This window comes from Aptenodytes patagonicus, chromosome Z (assembly GCF_965638725.1).
Source record: "Aptenodytes patagonicus chromosome Z, bAptPat1.pri.cur, whole genome shotgun sequence".
Lineage (NCBI taxonomy): Eukaryota > Metazoa > Chordata > Aves > Sphenisciformes > Spheniscidae > Aptenodytes > Aptenodytes patagonicus.
The window spans coordinates 51216303-51231574 of NC_134982.1; the positions used below are offsets into that span (position 1 = coordinate 51216303).

Below are 15272 nucleotides of genomic sequence, written 5' to 3' on the forward strand. Positions count from 1 at the left end.
TCCACAACTAGCATCCCAGCTGAATACAACCAGAAACTTTTTTTTAAGTTTTATGCAGTGGCAATATTAGCTATGAATAAAGTTGTCTCTACTTCCACTAGAGCCTATGAAAAACTTCCAATACAGGAGAAAAGTACACTGTGGTTGAAAGTACTTTCAATTCAAATAGTCTTCAATCAGTGGAAGAACGGAGTCTCTCTTAGACAGAAATAGAAAGTTTTTATAAATTGCTCCTGGCTCTAAAGGAGTAACTAAACCGAAGTTGTCATTAAAGAACTTAAAACCTAGAGGAGAGGGACATACAATATTTCATAGACAAGTGTTTAGAGCACACAATGTAGGAAGAGAGAGACATCTAAACAGATGCCCTGCACAAGCCTAATGAAAAGGATCTTACATCTCAAATAAGGGATGGAAGAAAGAACCAAGCAGATACAGGTTTAATCTCTTCTGTTGAGGTTAATCCACTTCAGCTTCTGTACAGTACTAATTACACAGTACTGGTCACTACTCACTCAACTGGAGAGAAAGCTTCCTGACTACTTTTATTTAGCATATTTTTTTAAGCAAGTTCCTCTGAGACTTCATATTAACAAGTACATCCTCAATTTCATAGTTCCTCAAGAATAAAGGTCTTGCCTCAGTCTTATTTTGGAAAATCCATAATAACCGGATGTGGTGGGTTAACTTTGGCTGGCTGCCAGGTGCCCACCAAGCCACTCTCTCACCTTCCCTCCTCAGTAGGATGGGGGAGAAAATACAATGAAAAGCTCGTGGGTCGAGATAAGGACAGGAAGATCACTCACTAGTTACCATCATGGACAAAACAGACTCCACTTAGGAAAGATAAATTTAATTTATTGCCAACTAAAAATAGAGTTGGATAGTGAGAAACAAAAACAAAACTAAAAACATCTTCCCCTAACCCTCCCTTCTTTCCTGGCTCAACCTCACTACTAATTCTTCCACCTCTTTCCCCGCTACTGAGCAGCGGAGGGGGGATGGAGAATGGGGGTTGCAGTAAGACCATAACACTTCGTCTCTGCCACTCCTTCCTCCTCACACTTTTCCCTTGCTCCAGCACAGAGTCCCTCCCAGGGATACACTCCTTCACAAACTGCTATAACGTGGGTCCTTCCCATGGGCCACAGTTCTTAAAGAACTGTTCCGGCATGGGTCCTTTCTATGGGGTACAGTTCTTCCTGGGGCACAGGAACAGAGTGCTCCAGTGTGGGTCCCCCATGGGCCTCACCTGCCAGAAAACCTGTTCCTGCATAGGCTACTCTCCACAGGCCACAGCTCTTGCCAGGAACCTGTTCCTGAGAGGGCTTTTCATGAGCTGCAGCTTTCTTCAGGGCATGTCCACCTGCTCCATCATGGGGTTCTCCACAGGCTGCAGTGTGGACATCTGCTCGAGAGTAGCCCTCCATGGGCTGCAGGGGGACAATCTGCTTCGCCATGGTCTTCTCCATGGGCTGCAAGGGAATCTCTGTTCTGGCGCTTGGAGCACCTACTCCCCTTCCTACTGACCTTGGTGTCTGCAGGGCTGTTTCTCTCACATTTTTTCTCACTCCTCTCTCACAGCTGCTGCACATGGTTTTTTACCCTTTCTTAAGTATGTTATCACAGAGGTGCCGCCAGCATCACTGACAGGCTCAGCTTTGGGCAGCCATGGGTCCCATGATGGGAGCTGGCTGGAGCTCGTTGTGTTCAACACATGGACAGCTCCTGGTCTCTTCTCACAGAGGCCAGCCCCCTGCTACCAAAACCTTGCCATGTAAACCCAATACACTGCTTTAAAAACTCTATTCCCAACTACAGAATAACTTTAAGAAAGCTGAATATATTAAAAAAACCCATAACTTTCCTGTAATTTTCTCAAGTCAGGCATTGTAATCACCAATGAGAAGGCAGACAAGTGATTCTTAGCTGAAAGTTTCATAGCTGACTAGAGCTGATTTACAGACTGCACTGTTGTTGACAGTCCCACCCAACTTCCTGCCCCGTTCCTTGTGCCCACCTCCTCAACAGGAATGGATCATTCTTTTGGAGATCAAGAAAATGAACATGGTTATATTCTCATATTCTTATTGAAAAACTCCCTGGAAACCTCCCATTCATATTTTTTCTGCAGCTAGAAGTTGTACGTATATAAATCTATTTTTACAGCATAAACTAAGCATGCAGCTATTTACTGTGCCACCATGCGCTGCACTAACTACAAGCAATTTTATTTGCTAATATCCCAGTACCTTGTTCTACAGTCAGCCACAATGTTAAGGTAAACATGGGCAGAGCAACATGCATCAAATAACATGCTGAACTCATCAGAACTACATTCCAGTACTAGAACCATGTAAGTGATCAATTAGGAACACTGCAGCTCTGTCGTACTTAAGGCCAAGAACAAACTTTTGTTTAAGATGAACTTTTCTAGCTCTCAAAAATCCACAGTCATTCCAATTTCTTCTGAAAGTCAGTAAGCCTCCTCAGGGTAGAAGGTAGAGGAGCATTTGGAGTTATCTGACTGACGTACTGCCAAAAGAAAGACATTTAAACCATTTTTTCTTATTGGGATTTTTTTCTGTATAGACTAGGGGATCAAACCACAACCCTAACTGCACTCTTTATTGGCTTGGTTGTTCAACATGTGCACTAGAAAATCATGACAGCTATTAGTTCTTTCAGAGAAACAACATCAGAAACAAAATTAAGAAGTAAAATAACCGATGTCGGACAAATGCAAGCTGTAAACTCCAAACTCAACAGATTACCATGCACAAACTCACAAGACATAGCTGTCACACCAACCTGCCAGTTTTCACATAACTCATGTTGCTCTAGGGGAAATGCAACTGTCATTGAGCCTAGTAGTCCACAAGCAGCTGGCATCAGTTTGAATGTGAACCTTGGTGAAAGTCTGGAATGAAAAAAAAAGAGGGGAGAACCTAGCTACAGTCTATCTCTGAAGGCATTTATTTTCGGGAATGAAATGTATGTACAGCAATAAAAATATTCAGAAGACACTAACGATGTCACCTATGATCTGAATCCTCAAAAGGGAATGGTGGAGTAATACATTAACTCTTTCCTCAGTTCCTGTGCAGGAGCTGGAATCTGGGGGACCAAAATACGCTCTGGGAAAATATACCCTCTCTCCTTGCTTGCTTAACAGAGACTGGAAGGCAAAAGGAGACTACATCCACAGTAATACTTCCCTACTACTCTTGCTAGTTCTACAAAAATAAGAGTAGGTCAAGTATTTGAGAGCTATTATGGAACTCCTTTCCTCCTTTTTTCAATTCAATCCACATCTAAACCTCATAAATGAAGAAGTCTTCAAGGATCTGCTCTACCAGGTTTGTCTGCTTCATAAACTTATGCCAGAAAAACTACACCAGCTGGAAATGGCAGCCGGGAACCACACACCATACAGCCAGTTCAGCTGTGCTGGAAACAAAATTCTGATGTAGACAAGTTATGCCAATGGGAAAAGCATTTGCGTTGGCTTTACTCACACCACAGACCCAAGCAATGAATTTTTGCTGGCAGAAAGATTACTTCTGCCTTTCCAAGAAGGGGCTTTATTGGCCAAGCTGCCGTGACTTTTAGGTCAAAGCAGTTTGAAGAGCTCCAATACCCAATTTTTCAAATTGTCTTGAAAGCCAGTTACAACAGAAAATAAGTTAACTATCCATATTATGATACGTCTCAAAGATTTCTGAAATAAGGTCTCTAAACAACAACATCGTTTCAAATCTGTCAACTAAAAATTGCCCCAAAGCTCTCTTTCTTTGTGTGCACACGTATACAAAGCAAATAACTCATCAATCTCACAACCTCTATTTCAATTAGTGCAGTTCACTTTGGAGACGCAATACTGAAGAGCCTATTCTTAACAATTATACTCCTAAACAGAGTCACCAAAAAAATCTGAAGAAGTTAGAGGTTCTTGCCCCTGGAAGCTCTCCTTCTAACTCTCCCATGCAAAAAGAAATCCGGAAGTGGTCTGTTCCTCTAGGGAATCGCAGCATTTCATTCTCCTCCCATATGAGATGGTAGAATTTTTCTGCATATCAACAGAAGGTGGATGGATGCATGGAAGCTGATGACAACTCACATGTGGACTTTTAGGAAAGAAACAATCTCTGATTGGACTGGGACAGTCAGAGTTAAGCAACTGACCTGGCTGGCCAGGCACCTGAGGAAGGAAAATAAAACAGTAACTGCTCTGAACTGTAAAACAGTAGCATGGGGTTTTATTTATTAGTATGAGCTGTGAACTGAACCAATGGACTATGGGCCAATAAGTTACTGCCTGAGACAAACACACAAGGAATAATTTTTTTTTAAACACGTACAAGTGCCTTCCTGACAGGACATGAAAAGAGGGCTGGAGGAACATGACAGTCCTAAGGGAAACAACAGTACAAGGAACAGCAGGTGGAAAGGGGGAAAGAAAGAATGTAAAAGGAGTCTGTTTCTTTAATTACTGTAACCATCAACAAATAAAACTGTTTAAAAAGGAAAGAATATTAACTCATCTCAAATATCCATAGTTTGTAATTGCAAAATATAACATAATCCCCATTTCACGTCACCAAACACACAGACAAGAATGGGAGAGAAGGGGCGGGGGGGAAGGAAAGGAGAAAACTTGGAATCACGCAGCACACTTCAGCTTGCCAAAGCAACGCTTCCAAATGCAAAATTCTATAATAACTGAAAGTTCTATAAATATTACTTTGCCTTTTATTCAAAGCCTTAGGAAACTGAACAACAAAAGCTTTAAGGTGCAGTATTAGGTTGTTCAACTCTTCGGACCACAAACATTATCGAACACTGTCTGAAAACCAAAAAAAATAGCTCTTGGGGAATGCATTTTATTTTAACTTCTTGCAGACCTCACATAGTTAAGATCAGAAGAATCTGTAAGATTGTCTCCCAGAATACAGCGCCACTCCAAAATAGGCTTTTGCAACAACTTGCAGACAGTCCTTCCTCCCTTCCTCACAGTACCATCTCCCAACAGTACCATGCACACACTTACACTTCCAGAAATTTTTTGAAGATGAAAAATCCTGAAAATCTGCTCACAAAACTACCTGAGCAATATCACTAATATATATGTTAAAATTACATTAATAATGAAAAATTAAGCTACCCAAACTGCCTATGTAAATGTAATTCAGCCCCTTGTGTGAACACAGCACAGCTCTTAATTACTTGATCACAGACTTTTTACCCATGGGACACTTGCCTTATCCCATGCACAGACTGTACCTTCCTCGAGGATGGAACACTGCCAGGAAATAAGACAATTCCTGCACAGACTCACCTGCCTTGGCTGCAGAACTGGGCAGGCACACAGTGTAGGCTTACATAGGCCAGGACTGGTCATATACATTCACTCCAGAAAGGCCAGTATTTTACTTATTTGCTTTTAGACAGAGAAAGAAAGGGGCCGAGACATGACTTGGAGCCAGAGCACTTCTGATGGAAGCACCAGGCGGCTTCACAGACATGATGCATCCTTAACCCCAGCCAAGCTCTTCTTTGACTTCTAGGTGTCCCTTTGGATCAGCACTAGAGCATTAATGAGGAACTTTCTGTGCCATGGGTGTATAGAGCATAAGAAGAAAGATACAAAGAAAACAGTAGTAAAAGATTCAAAGTGAATCTTTATGCAGAAATGAAAGGATACCATTGCTGGCACATCTCTATATTCTTTATACAATTCCTCTTTTCTTTTTTTCTCCCATTTCATCATGTGAAAATTCCGTAATTTGGAATCATACTCAAATCCACATCAGTCATCAACAGAGTTTAATTCTTTCAATCACCCACACTGTCATTTTGTGAAAACCAGTTGGATGTCATGTTTTGTGGACTAGCCCTTAGAAGGAAACAAGACACTTGGCTTGTGGCTTTCACAGATTTTTGTTGATAGCTGAGGAATGGCAAGATTTAAGGATCTTGGATTTCATTCCACACATAAAAGGGAATTACATTCTAGGACAAAGTTTCTCAATCTGCGGTCTGTAAAACATCAGATAATGGTCCAAAAAATCATCATAAAAAATGTATTTTTAAAACATACATTCCCACACATGCAAGCAAGAAAACATAACTGAGGAAATACAAAAAATAAAACAAACATTCAAAGTTTAGCCTAATTGAATTGCACTATAATGCATAAGAAAATGTGACAACATTTCACAAGATGATCCTTACATTTTTTTAAGGAAATTAAGTGTTCTTGAAACAACACATTGTCCTTTAACGTTTAAGTTTGAAAACGCTTTCTTTTGTTTTACTGAATTTCCTAAGTTCTCCCCAGAAAATGCCTTGTTACATCCAATATGTTCCTCCCTACTTCCTAAGCCATTACCTGTTTTCTCCATGTTCTGCTATGCTTTGTCTAGTTTCATTCTCTTTACAGACACACCATAAAGTCATCTATAGAAGCAACCCATCCAGCCACTAAGCTCTTTCTGCCTATTTTCATTGACAAACTCTGCCTCAAGTCTTCTGGTTCACTCTGAATTTCAGTTACCACTGTTGGAACATCCTTTATTTCACTGGTTCAGCTGCAGGCATTTCCTTTCTTAGGAACCTCCTTTACCTGTCACTTTTTTAACAATTACAGACACCTGGTCCACACCCTATCTCTACTCCCTGGTTTAAGATCTGGATATAGCTATCCAGCCCTAGTCTGTCACACTGGTCTTTTCAGGGCTAATTTCCCTCCCTAATGTCCACACATAAACATCCTTGCATCTTGTCTACAGTCAGCTGTGTATACATACTCTAAGTTACTTTTTTTTAGCCAGACAGACAGGCAACAATGCCTACTTTAAACCTTAATACCAAAACAGCTCTGCAAAGTCAGCCAAAGAATACTGGAGAAGTACCTGGAGCTCATAAATACAAGATTAATAGCATACCTGAGATCCTCTCCCCTAAAATCAGTATTTCTGCTCTCATATTTCCTATATAACACTATGATAAAATTCATAAATGTTAAGTAAAAAAATCAGTAAAAAAAAAAAAAACCAACCAGTTGATAACAAATCTCAACTAATGGCCACCTTTTTATATGTAGTACATAACATCTAACTTGAAACCCCATTTGCATGTGTTGCTCTGATGCTGCACTCTTCATCAGTTTAAAAACCACAGCTTTTAAACTTTTTTCCCTGAAATTATTAGCTACCGATCTTTAAAACTTATTGGATTAAAAGAAGATACCTTCTTTTTTATCTTCTTTTTTAGAAGATTCCTAAAAGAAGGTATCTTCTAAAAGAAGATTCCTTTAAATTAAATATGCTGATTGATACACACATATTAAACCTATTGATTTGTATTAGTAAATGCTGCATTGATTACTCCCTTTTTTCAAGACAATTCTTTTCACAAGTCCTGTAAGTGACAAACTTTATCTGGATGAAAACAGACTTATTAAAAGCAACAAAAAAGAATTTTAAACTCAACTAAAAGTACTTAAGTATGTTACATATGTAAAAATTGGAAAAACTACTTTGCATTTAAAACTGAATTAATTATGTTATGTGTGGCTAGCAAGCTTAATGACTGCATAAATGATCAGAAAAGAAAGATTTTAGAACTGATCCCCTCCTCTTTCCTGACAGTTCTATTCATATATTAGAAAGAAGAAACTGACTTACTTCTGTTTTCAGTTTCAAACAGATTTAAAGTAAATTTGAACAAAGTAAGAACTGGATGTGACATCTGAAAATAAGGAGACTATTCACTCGCTATCACAAAAGACAGGTTGCTTCAATTGATTTTGACATGTTGACAAATTCTGTTTCCCACTGTTTGGTAGTTAAGAGCTTTTGTTTTCCTGAGGAATTTGGCAGGACACATGAACTGCTTGGTATGTGGGTTGGGGTGTGTGCTTTTTGTTTTAATTTGAGACTACATTCAGTCTGCACTAACAGCCACGTTCATAGTGAATTTCAATTTTAAGTATGTTTCTTTAATTAAAAGTTAATTTTAATGTGTTTAAAATATGGTTTTGATACAGCTTTCTACACAGCCTCCTTATATGGCCTCTAGCATTATTTGGGCCTCATTCTGAAGTACATGCAAGACTTCCTACGAGCTCAATTAAATAATTTTCCACTACCACGAATAATCTATTACATATTTTGAAATACTTTATGACACAGAAAGAATAAAACTGATATTCGGTTCTTGTTAGCAATTGAGGAAAATCATACAAAAATGTTTTGTTTGCTACTGAGATTAACATATACAAAAGACGTTTCCTTGGAATCTGGGCTTTTTTTGTGCAATATTAGATACAGATTTCCAGCTTCTCAGGAAAATTAAGTTTGCATACCAGCACAGAATATCCCTGGGACTTCACTCCGGAATATAACAGTTCGTACTTTCTTATCAGATTTCAAAGCATCCACAGTTTTTGTCATCTACAAAGAAAAGGAGGAAGGGGAATAACCAAATACTTTTTAAAGTACTTAATTCCAATACTTCACCTTTATACTAAAAGCTATTCTTCTCACTTACCATCTTTAAAAGATTTTTGTTAAGTGCATTCTTGGCATGAGATCTGTTTAATCCAAGCACCACAATTCCTGGAGGGGAAGAAAACATGTATAATTGTTACAATGTAGTAAAATATATATATAATCTATGTAAATTATTATTTTGAAATTACAGAAAAAGCATCATTGAGAACTGCAAAAAAATGCTAGTGTAATCACTTAACTACTGAGTTTTTGAAAGAAAATAAATTGACTTACGTTTTCCAATGTTAAACACTTCAATGTTCAGCAGAAATTACATTTATTTTAAGAACAAAAATATGGCCCTAACACCTTCACATGGAAATAGTGCTTACAAAGGCTGAATGTATAATTACACAATTGCATACACAAATTTCATGTTTGTGTGTGAAGTGCTGACATGCAATCAGGAAAGATACTTAATTGTAAAGCATATGTTTCCATATTTAGACAGCCTGCCTTCAGAGACTTCTTAAAGCAAGAAGTGCTACCACAGCTAAGACTAGCAACTTTGATACAGGTAAAAGGACATCACAAATGCAGAAAGAATGCTATCAACGGGAAACCTGAACTATTGTTTAAAAAGAAAGAAATCATATAAAAATTCTCCCCCAAAACACAAAAACTGTGCTCAATACTTGGTACACAGCTCCAATCACACATTCACAGCTCCCTTAGTCCCGTTAGAGATCAGTTGTCTCACTGATGGCTTACACGTGCATTAGTTTGAATGCTGCAGCAGAAACACCACTTGTTTGTCCCTATTTTGCCCCCCTCAGCTTAACAGGCATGATTATCAAACAGGAAAATTCTGAAAAGTTTATCTTGGTAATGTCTAAGTTTACCAAGCCTATAGCAATCTTTTAGACAACGACTTCCGGAACACACTAGAATTCCCTGAATTCTAAACACCAGCACACAGTCCTATTAAATTGATCCAGCCCTGGTAAGGTCTTATCAAAAAAAGTCCTGATTTTTACTCGGAGAATGCAGGTGTAAGGGGAGAAAGACAAAGGACTAGGAGAGGGACCAGGAATGAAAGACAAAAAGGGAGCTCTCTACCTCAAACAAAAATGCCCACAGTATTGCCATCAGTCTACAAGATGAAAAAAGAAATTCCAGAAACTCAGTATTTGCCTGGGTATTTACTACTTCACCACTCAGCTTTGCACGTATAATCTATATGTAATCTGGCTTCGTAGCCTCCACAGGGTGCCTGTCTTGTCATCTCAGCGCATACTACTTCTTTTATTTCAGGGAAACCTGTCCTCCCAAAGGACTGACCTATCAGTGCTTGAGCCCACTCCCCTTCACCTTCTTCCTCCTACCTGTATGTGCACATGCACGCACACAAGATGAGATTAAGAGAGCTCCTGCTCCTTCTGCAGCTACCAATTTGAAACCAAAGTCCTCCATTACCTAGCTACCACTCTCAAGATTCACATAAAAATGGTTAAGCCCAAGTAGGAAAACACACATGCCTCTTGCTTGCTCCCAAGGTACAATCCATTGCTATGTATAGATACCTCCTAAAAGGGGGGAGGAGCCTGGCTAACCCAAACGACCTTCAGTCCCTTGCTCTGTAAGCCTAAATTCCCACCTGTTCATCCCCATGGTTGGAGGTATTCATCTAGGACCTCCTGCAAGGGTCTTTATTCAGCGCTTACACAGGAATCTGTTTATGTTCTGTTAAGCAAACGGGACAACGTTCAAGTAGTGCTTCTGACTGTAGCACTTTACTTCTACTGTCACAACTTATTCTTCAGGAGGATTACTCCAAATTCAAATAATCCACACGTTCAATCAGGCAAAAGCAGCACCACACGTTAAAGCAACAAAAAGACACTTGACCTGGCTTTGATTTTAAATTCTAAGGCACACTGCAAATCTGGTTTGAATAAACTAGACATGCTATCATCCCAAACTGTTCTTCAGTAAGGAAATAAAGTCCTTTCCAGAAGCATGTTTTTTTCAACATCAATGACGCTTTTTAATTACACTTGTAGTTTTCTTCTTCCCATCAGAGCCCAAGGACTGTTGCTCCACCACCAGTATTAGGGTATTCAGAAGGAAGTTCCAATTAACATTAAAGCACATTTAATATTTTTTGCTACAAAGGGATGATCCTTGAAGACAAATCATACAAGTGGATTCTTCTTAGCAGTGTCATATCAAGTCAAAAATCTACCACTTCTGCCTCCCTCTCCAGAAAAATAAAAGGTAAATACAGATGACAACCACACAGCAGTTCTATTCCTTAAATAGGAAAAAAAGATGAAGCAAGAACTGCAACAGGAAAAGCATAAAAGGTTTACCAGAGAAAACTATATATTGCAATGATGTATACACGGAATTCTCGTTTGAGTCAGTTTTGTTCTAATATGCCATTACAATAGTACCTGGGCATCCTTAAAACAAAATCTTAGGTTTTTTAATAGTGCAGTAAGATTTGGGAAGTTTTCCCAATGTATTAATCAGTGACCAAGCTACAGACAGATTAAGTACCTGCTCAAAGTCACAAAACAGAAATTGAAAAATAGACTTCCTGATTTCCAGCTGAGAATTTAATCCTTCTCCCTTCCCCAGCCCACCCGAAGAATCTCCTGGCAAACATTGTTTAAGGTAAGTCTTCCCTGTTTTGCGCATTCAACAAGATTTAAATCCCTGGTCACGTGGGTATATCAATTTTAGATGGGATAAATTTCCTTAACCAGGGCAAAAAGGAATAATCAGGCTCCATATAACACTGCAAAGCCCCACCAACCCAATTATAAAGAAAAGAAAAAAAAAAAAAGGCAAAATGTTCAGACAATACTGCCATACAAGTAACCATTCTGACAAATATTGTTAGTCATACAGAAAACCTGATTATTTTTACGTATTTTAAAATACCTGTTACATCATCACCTGAAGCATTTAATCACGGTTCATTCTTCCTAAAGCACCCACATGTAGGTGTGCTTTCCAAAATCTTTTTTTTTTTTAAATTGTTTGAAAAATCTATTTGTAAAAGAAAAAAATAAATTAAAAAGTCATCATCACATTCATCAACAAGTATCAGAAGAAATAATAATAATAATAATAATGGAATTCCACTATTCTGTCAAAGAAGTGGCAGATACACTAAGAAGGAATAAGCATTCACATTATGCTAAACTCAATATTAATTTCACAGTTTTTCCTGGGAGTCATCTCCACATTATTTCAGAACACTCTTCAGCAAATAATGTGCATCTATTAAAAATAACATCCACATATTAAAAACTAACTTTCACCCTACATGCTAGGCTCTCCAAGGGACTAGGATGACTCCCAATGCTGTCTAATACAAGCAGTCATACCCCTGTGTACTACTTGCCTAGCCAACCATTAGAGGAAAAGCATATGCAAACGTACAATATATTCTCTCCTTATAAGTTACCTTTGTCAAAAGAGAAAGCCGCCTGTGATACAATTCTTAATGTTTAAGAGAAAACTATATGAGACATATATAATAAAAACAAAAAATGTCTTTTAGTGAGATAAAGATACATACATACATGAAAGATAGCCTCAAAATACCTGTAAATTGCTAGAAACATCCTCATTTCATAGTGTATGCTAAATTTGGAATTTGCATATTGAAAGATTCTTGTATTTTAAGAGTGAAAGCAAAAATATATGATGCTATCATTATTTAAAACTGCTGAGAGAGAAGATCATGTTTCTTTCTATACTGTATAAAAAAGGGTGGACCAATTTAAGTGGAGTGATTAGATCATAGTATAACTACAGTTTATAACCGCACACAGGAAATCTTACTTTAAGTAATGATTTTTATCTGTTTTATCTTGTACTTTTTAGTTTTCAAAAAATATTCATCTTCAATGTTTGGTAGAAACACATTTAAATGGTTACTTAAAAATAAATCCTGTCTGTACATTCATATTAGTAATTTTGTCTGAGTTAGAAAGATTCACTACATCTGTATAAAAGGTACTTACGGAAATACACTTATTTGTATTAAGTATAGACACTCACACAAATGATCTATCCAAATGTACTTTTTCATAACTGAAAAAAAAATAATCTGAATTATGCACTGAAAAATGGAGGGAGGATCAAAGAGCGCTAAGTTACTTTTAAGCTTGTATCACTTAACTACTCAGATAAACCAAGGTAGACAAGTTGACGTAGATGTTTATTATTGTAGAATAGTTTCTTAAGCAAAACAAGAATCTATGGTGAGTGTATCATGCACAATTCTGGTGGTTTCCATTGATCGCCTTATCAAGAAGAATTTAAGTGCAAAATCATACAGTTGCGTACTAGGCAGTATTTTTAAAAAACACGAAAACACTTTTCAAAATCCCGTATCTGCACCTTTTTTATCTCTAAACACCACTTAAAAATCTTTCCTGCACTTCTTAAATTAGTAGATCTCATTTGCTCAGCCCTGCTTCATTTAAAGAGAGCAAAAGAAGGGAAAGCTTTTCCGATTTATCAGCTAGCTATCAGTTTCCAGCCTCTGAACAAACGACTTCAACTGAGACCATACTTGTTCTGCCCATTCTATGTACGCTAAAATTCTAGCTGATGAGGAAAAAAGCTGTCTTACATACTCTAACTGAACTAAAACCAGCTGGAAAATACAAGCACGAAGAGTCGTTCTAGTGTAAAATCTACATTTTACAAATATTTGTATCACATTCCAGCAAGTGACACTGCAACACTTGAGTCAAGACTACAGAGATATTTCTCCTAATTCCATCTATGACTAAAAGAGCAAAAGCCCTAAGTTCATTAAAATTTGTAATGGGATCACTAATGCAACTTGGCTAAAAGTTCTGAAATGTCAATAGTGGTAATGTATTTCAGCCCTAGTGACAATCAAATAGAATCTCAAAGTAAAAGATATGTATTTAATTAAAAAATACTAATGCACTGACATTCATCTATACTCATAGAAAACTGATACTAAAAGCTTCACAAGTTGCAACATGTTGTTCAGAATACACAGGCATTTTACAATGTCATTCTTCAAAAACCTCACATCTTTTGTATTCCAGTTCAGCTCAAATTTGGAAGCTGGAAAGTCTTGATTTAAAATTTCAATAACTAGCTCTTTCAAATATAGTCTCATTTCAGTTTGTGTTTAACAACTTCCCATAAACTGTGGTATACGAATCATGTGAAAGTGTTACGAAGCAGGACAGTTTACTACTTTGCCTGCAAGATACATGCCTCTACATGAGGCAGTCACCGTCAGTTTTCCTGCCTCCCCAGCATCCTCAGCTGTAAAAGCCCCTGGACAATACATCCTTCTCCAAGTAGCACAGAAAGACTAGGTGTGGACAAGAGGATAACCACAGCATAAACGAGCATGCGTGTGCCGGAAGAGGTAGTCAGAGGGACAGGGTCTGTCCCTGTGTGTAGTCAAGAAGTATGTAATGGAAGAGTATGATGAGGCAACAGCACCAGGGTCCCACTTGGGAAGGTCTAGAACACAAACTGGTGGAAAAAGGAACAGCAGGTTAGAGAAGCACAAGAAAGACCACAGGGGCTTATATGGAGTTAGTGTCCTAATGGAGCAGGGGTATTACATGCTGTAAGCAGATAAAGATAGATGAACTTGACACACAAGGCGAGGAAGAGGGTGTGCAGTAGCACCACGGGGAGGATGCAGAGACATGTTTCTTTTGCAGAAACATGGTCTGCTCTTTGTGCTGCTGAAGGAGGCATATGAAGCTTATGTCTCCTTCTGGCTTACTTCTAGACCCTTGTTCTTACCCTTTATTAACAAACAGTATTTGTTTCTACATCCTTCTGAAAGGCAAAGCCAAAGAAAATCCCTTCTCCTGAAGAGAATACATGATTTAAAAACACATTGATTGAATCCTTCCTTATGACAGCCACAGTTGATTTAACACTTCAAATGCTATCTCCACGTTTTGGGGCATTTTTAATGCCACATTTAACAAATATGTATATTCTGAAAAGGAAAGAAAAAACAACTTCAAAAAGATTTTTTCGATAGAAAAAAAAAAAACAGGTGGGCTATTGACATGCAAACCTTTAGCTGTCTCTGCACGTTTTCTTGAAAAACCTCCTTCAATCCTCTGCACAATCAAACTTACAGTACCTGCATTCAAAACACTCAGCAATGAACGTAGGATAGATACACAGTACAAAACACCTTCGTAACATTACAAGAGCAATGATTCCTAGCTGATTCAACAGCTGGAACACAGTACCTAATTCTACTGCTAGTGTAACAGGAGAAATAAAAATCATGATGTTAGGTAGTACTCAAGTATTTTCTACCACTTGTTGGAAATGCACAAAACAAACAAGCAAAACCACTCCTCCAACATTTTACAAACTCTTCTTTGCTCTTGCCTTGCCTCTTCCTCATAATAATAACCTCAAAAAATTAAAATAGATGTTTAAAACTAATTCCGAGTTCTACAGTTGGCTGCGGAAACAGGACTAAAGAAGTACGTCATAAGGGAACTAGAAAGAGCTGGGAACAGAACAATCACTAAGACAGAAGTGGATTTCAGGGTCAGATTACATCATCAACTTTACTGACCCTTAACAGTGACAGAAAAACTTGCCCTCAGACAAAAGCAGAACTGCAGTTTTCCTTTGAAAAAGAATCACCTTCTAAGTCTCATGCTAAAATTCAAAGTTTTAAAGTTACCTCTCTGTATATGTATACAAATCTATATATATGCATAC

General features: G+C 38.0%; 1 protein-coding gene across 2 annotated transcripts in view; it reads right to left on the reverse strand.

Moving 5' to 3' along the window:
* The window catches only part of AUH (AU RNA binding methylglutaconyl-CoA hydratase), a 119367-nt gene that overhangs the window by 102771 nt on the left and 1324 nt on the right, over positions 1-15272 (reverse strand). For both annotated transcript variants that reach the window (XM_076363199.1, XM_076363198.1), the window contains exons 2-3: positions 8554-8621; positions 8369-8456 (exon numbers count right to left, since the gene is read on the reverse strand). In XM_076363199.1, coding sequence (XP_076219314.1) covers positions 8369-8456; positions 8554-8621 — 156 coding nt within the window. The remainder of the gene's footprint in view (positions 1-8368; positions 8457-8553; positions 8622-15272) is intronic.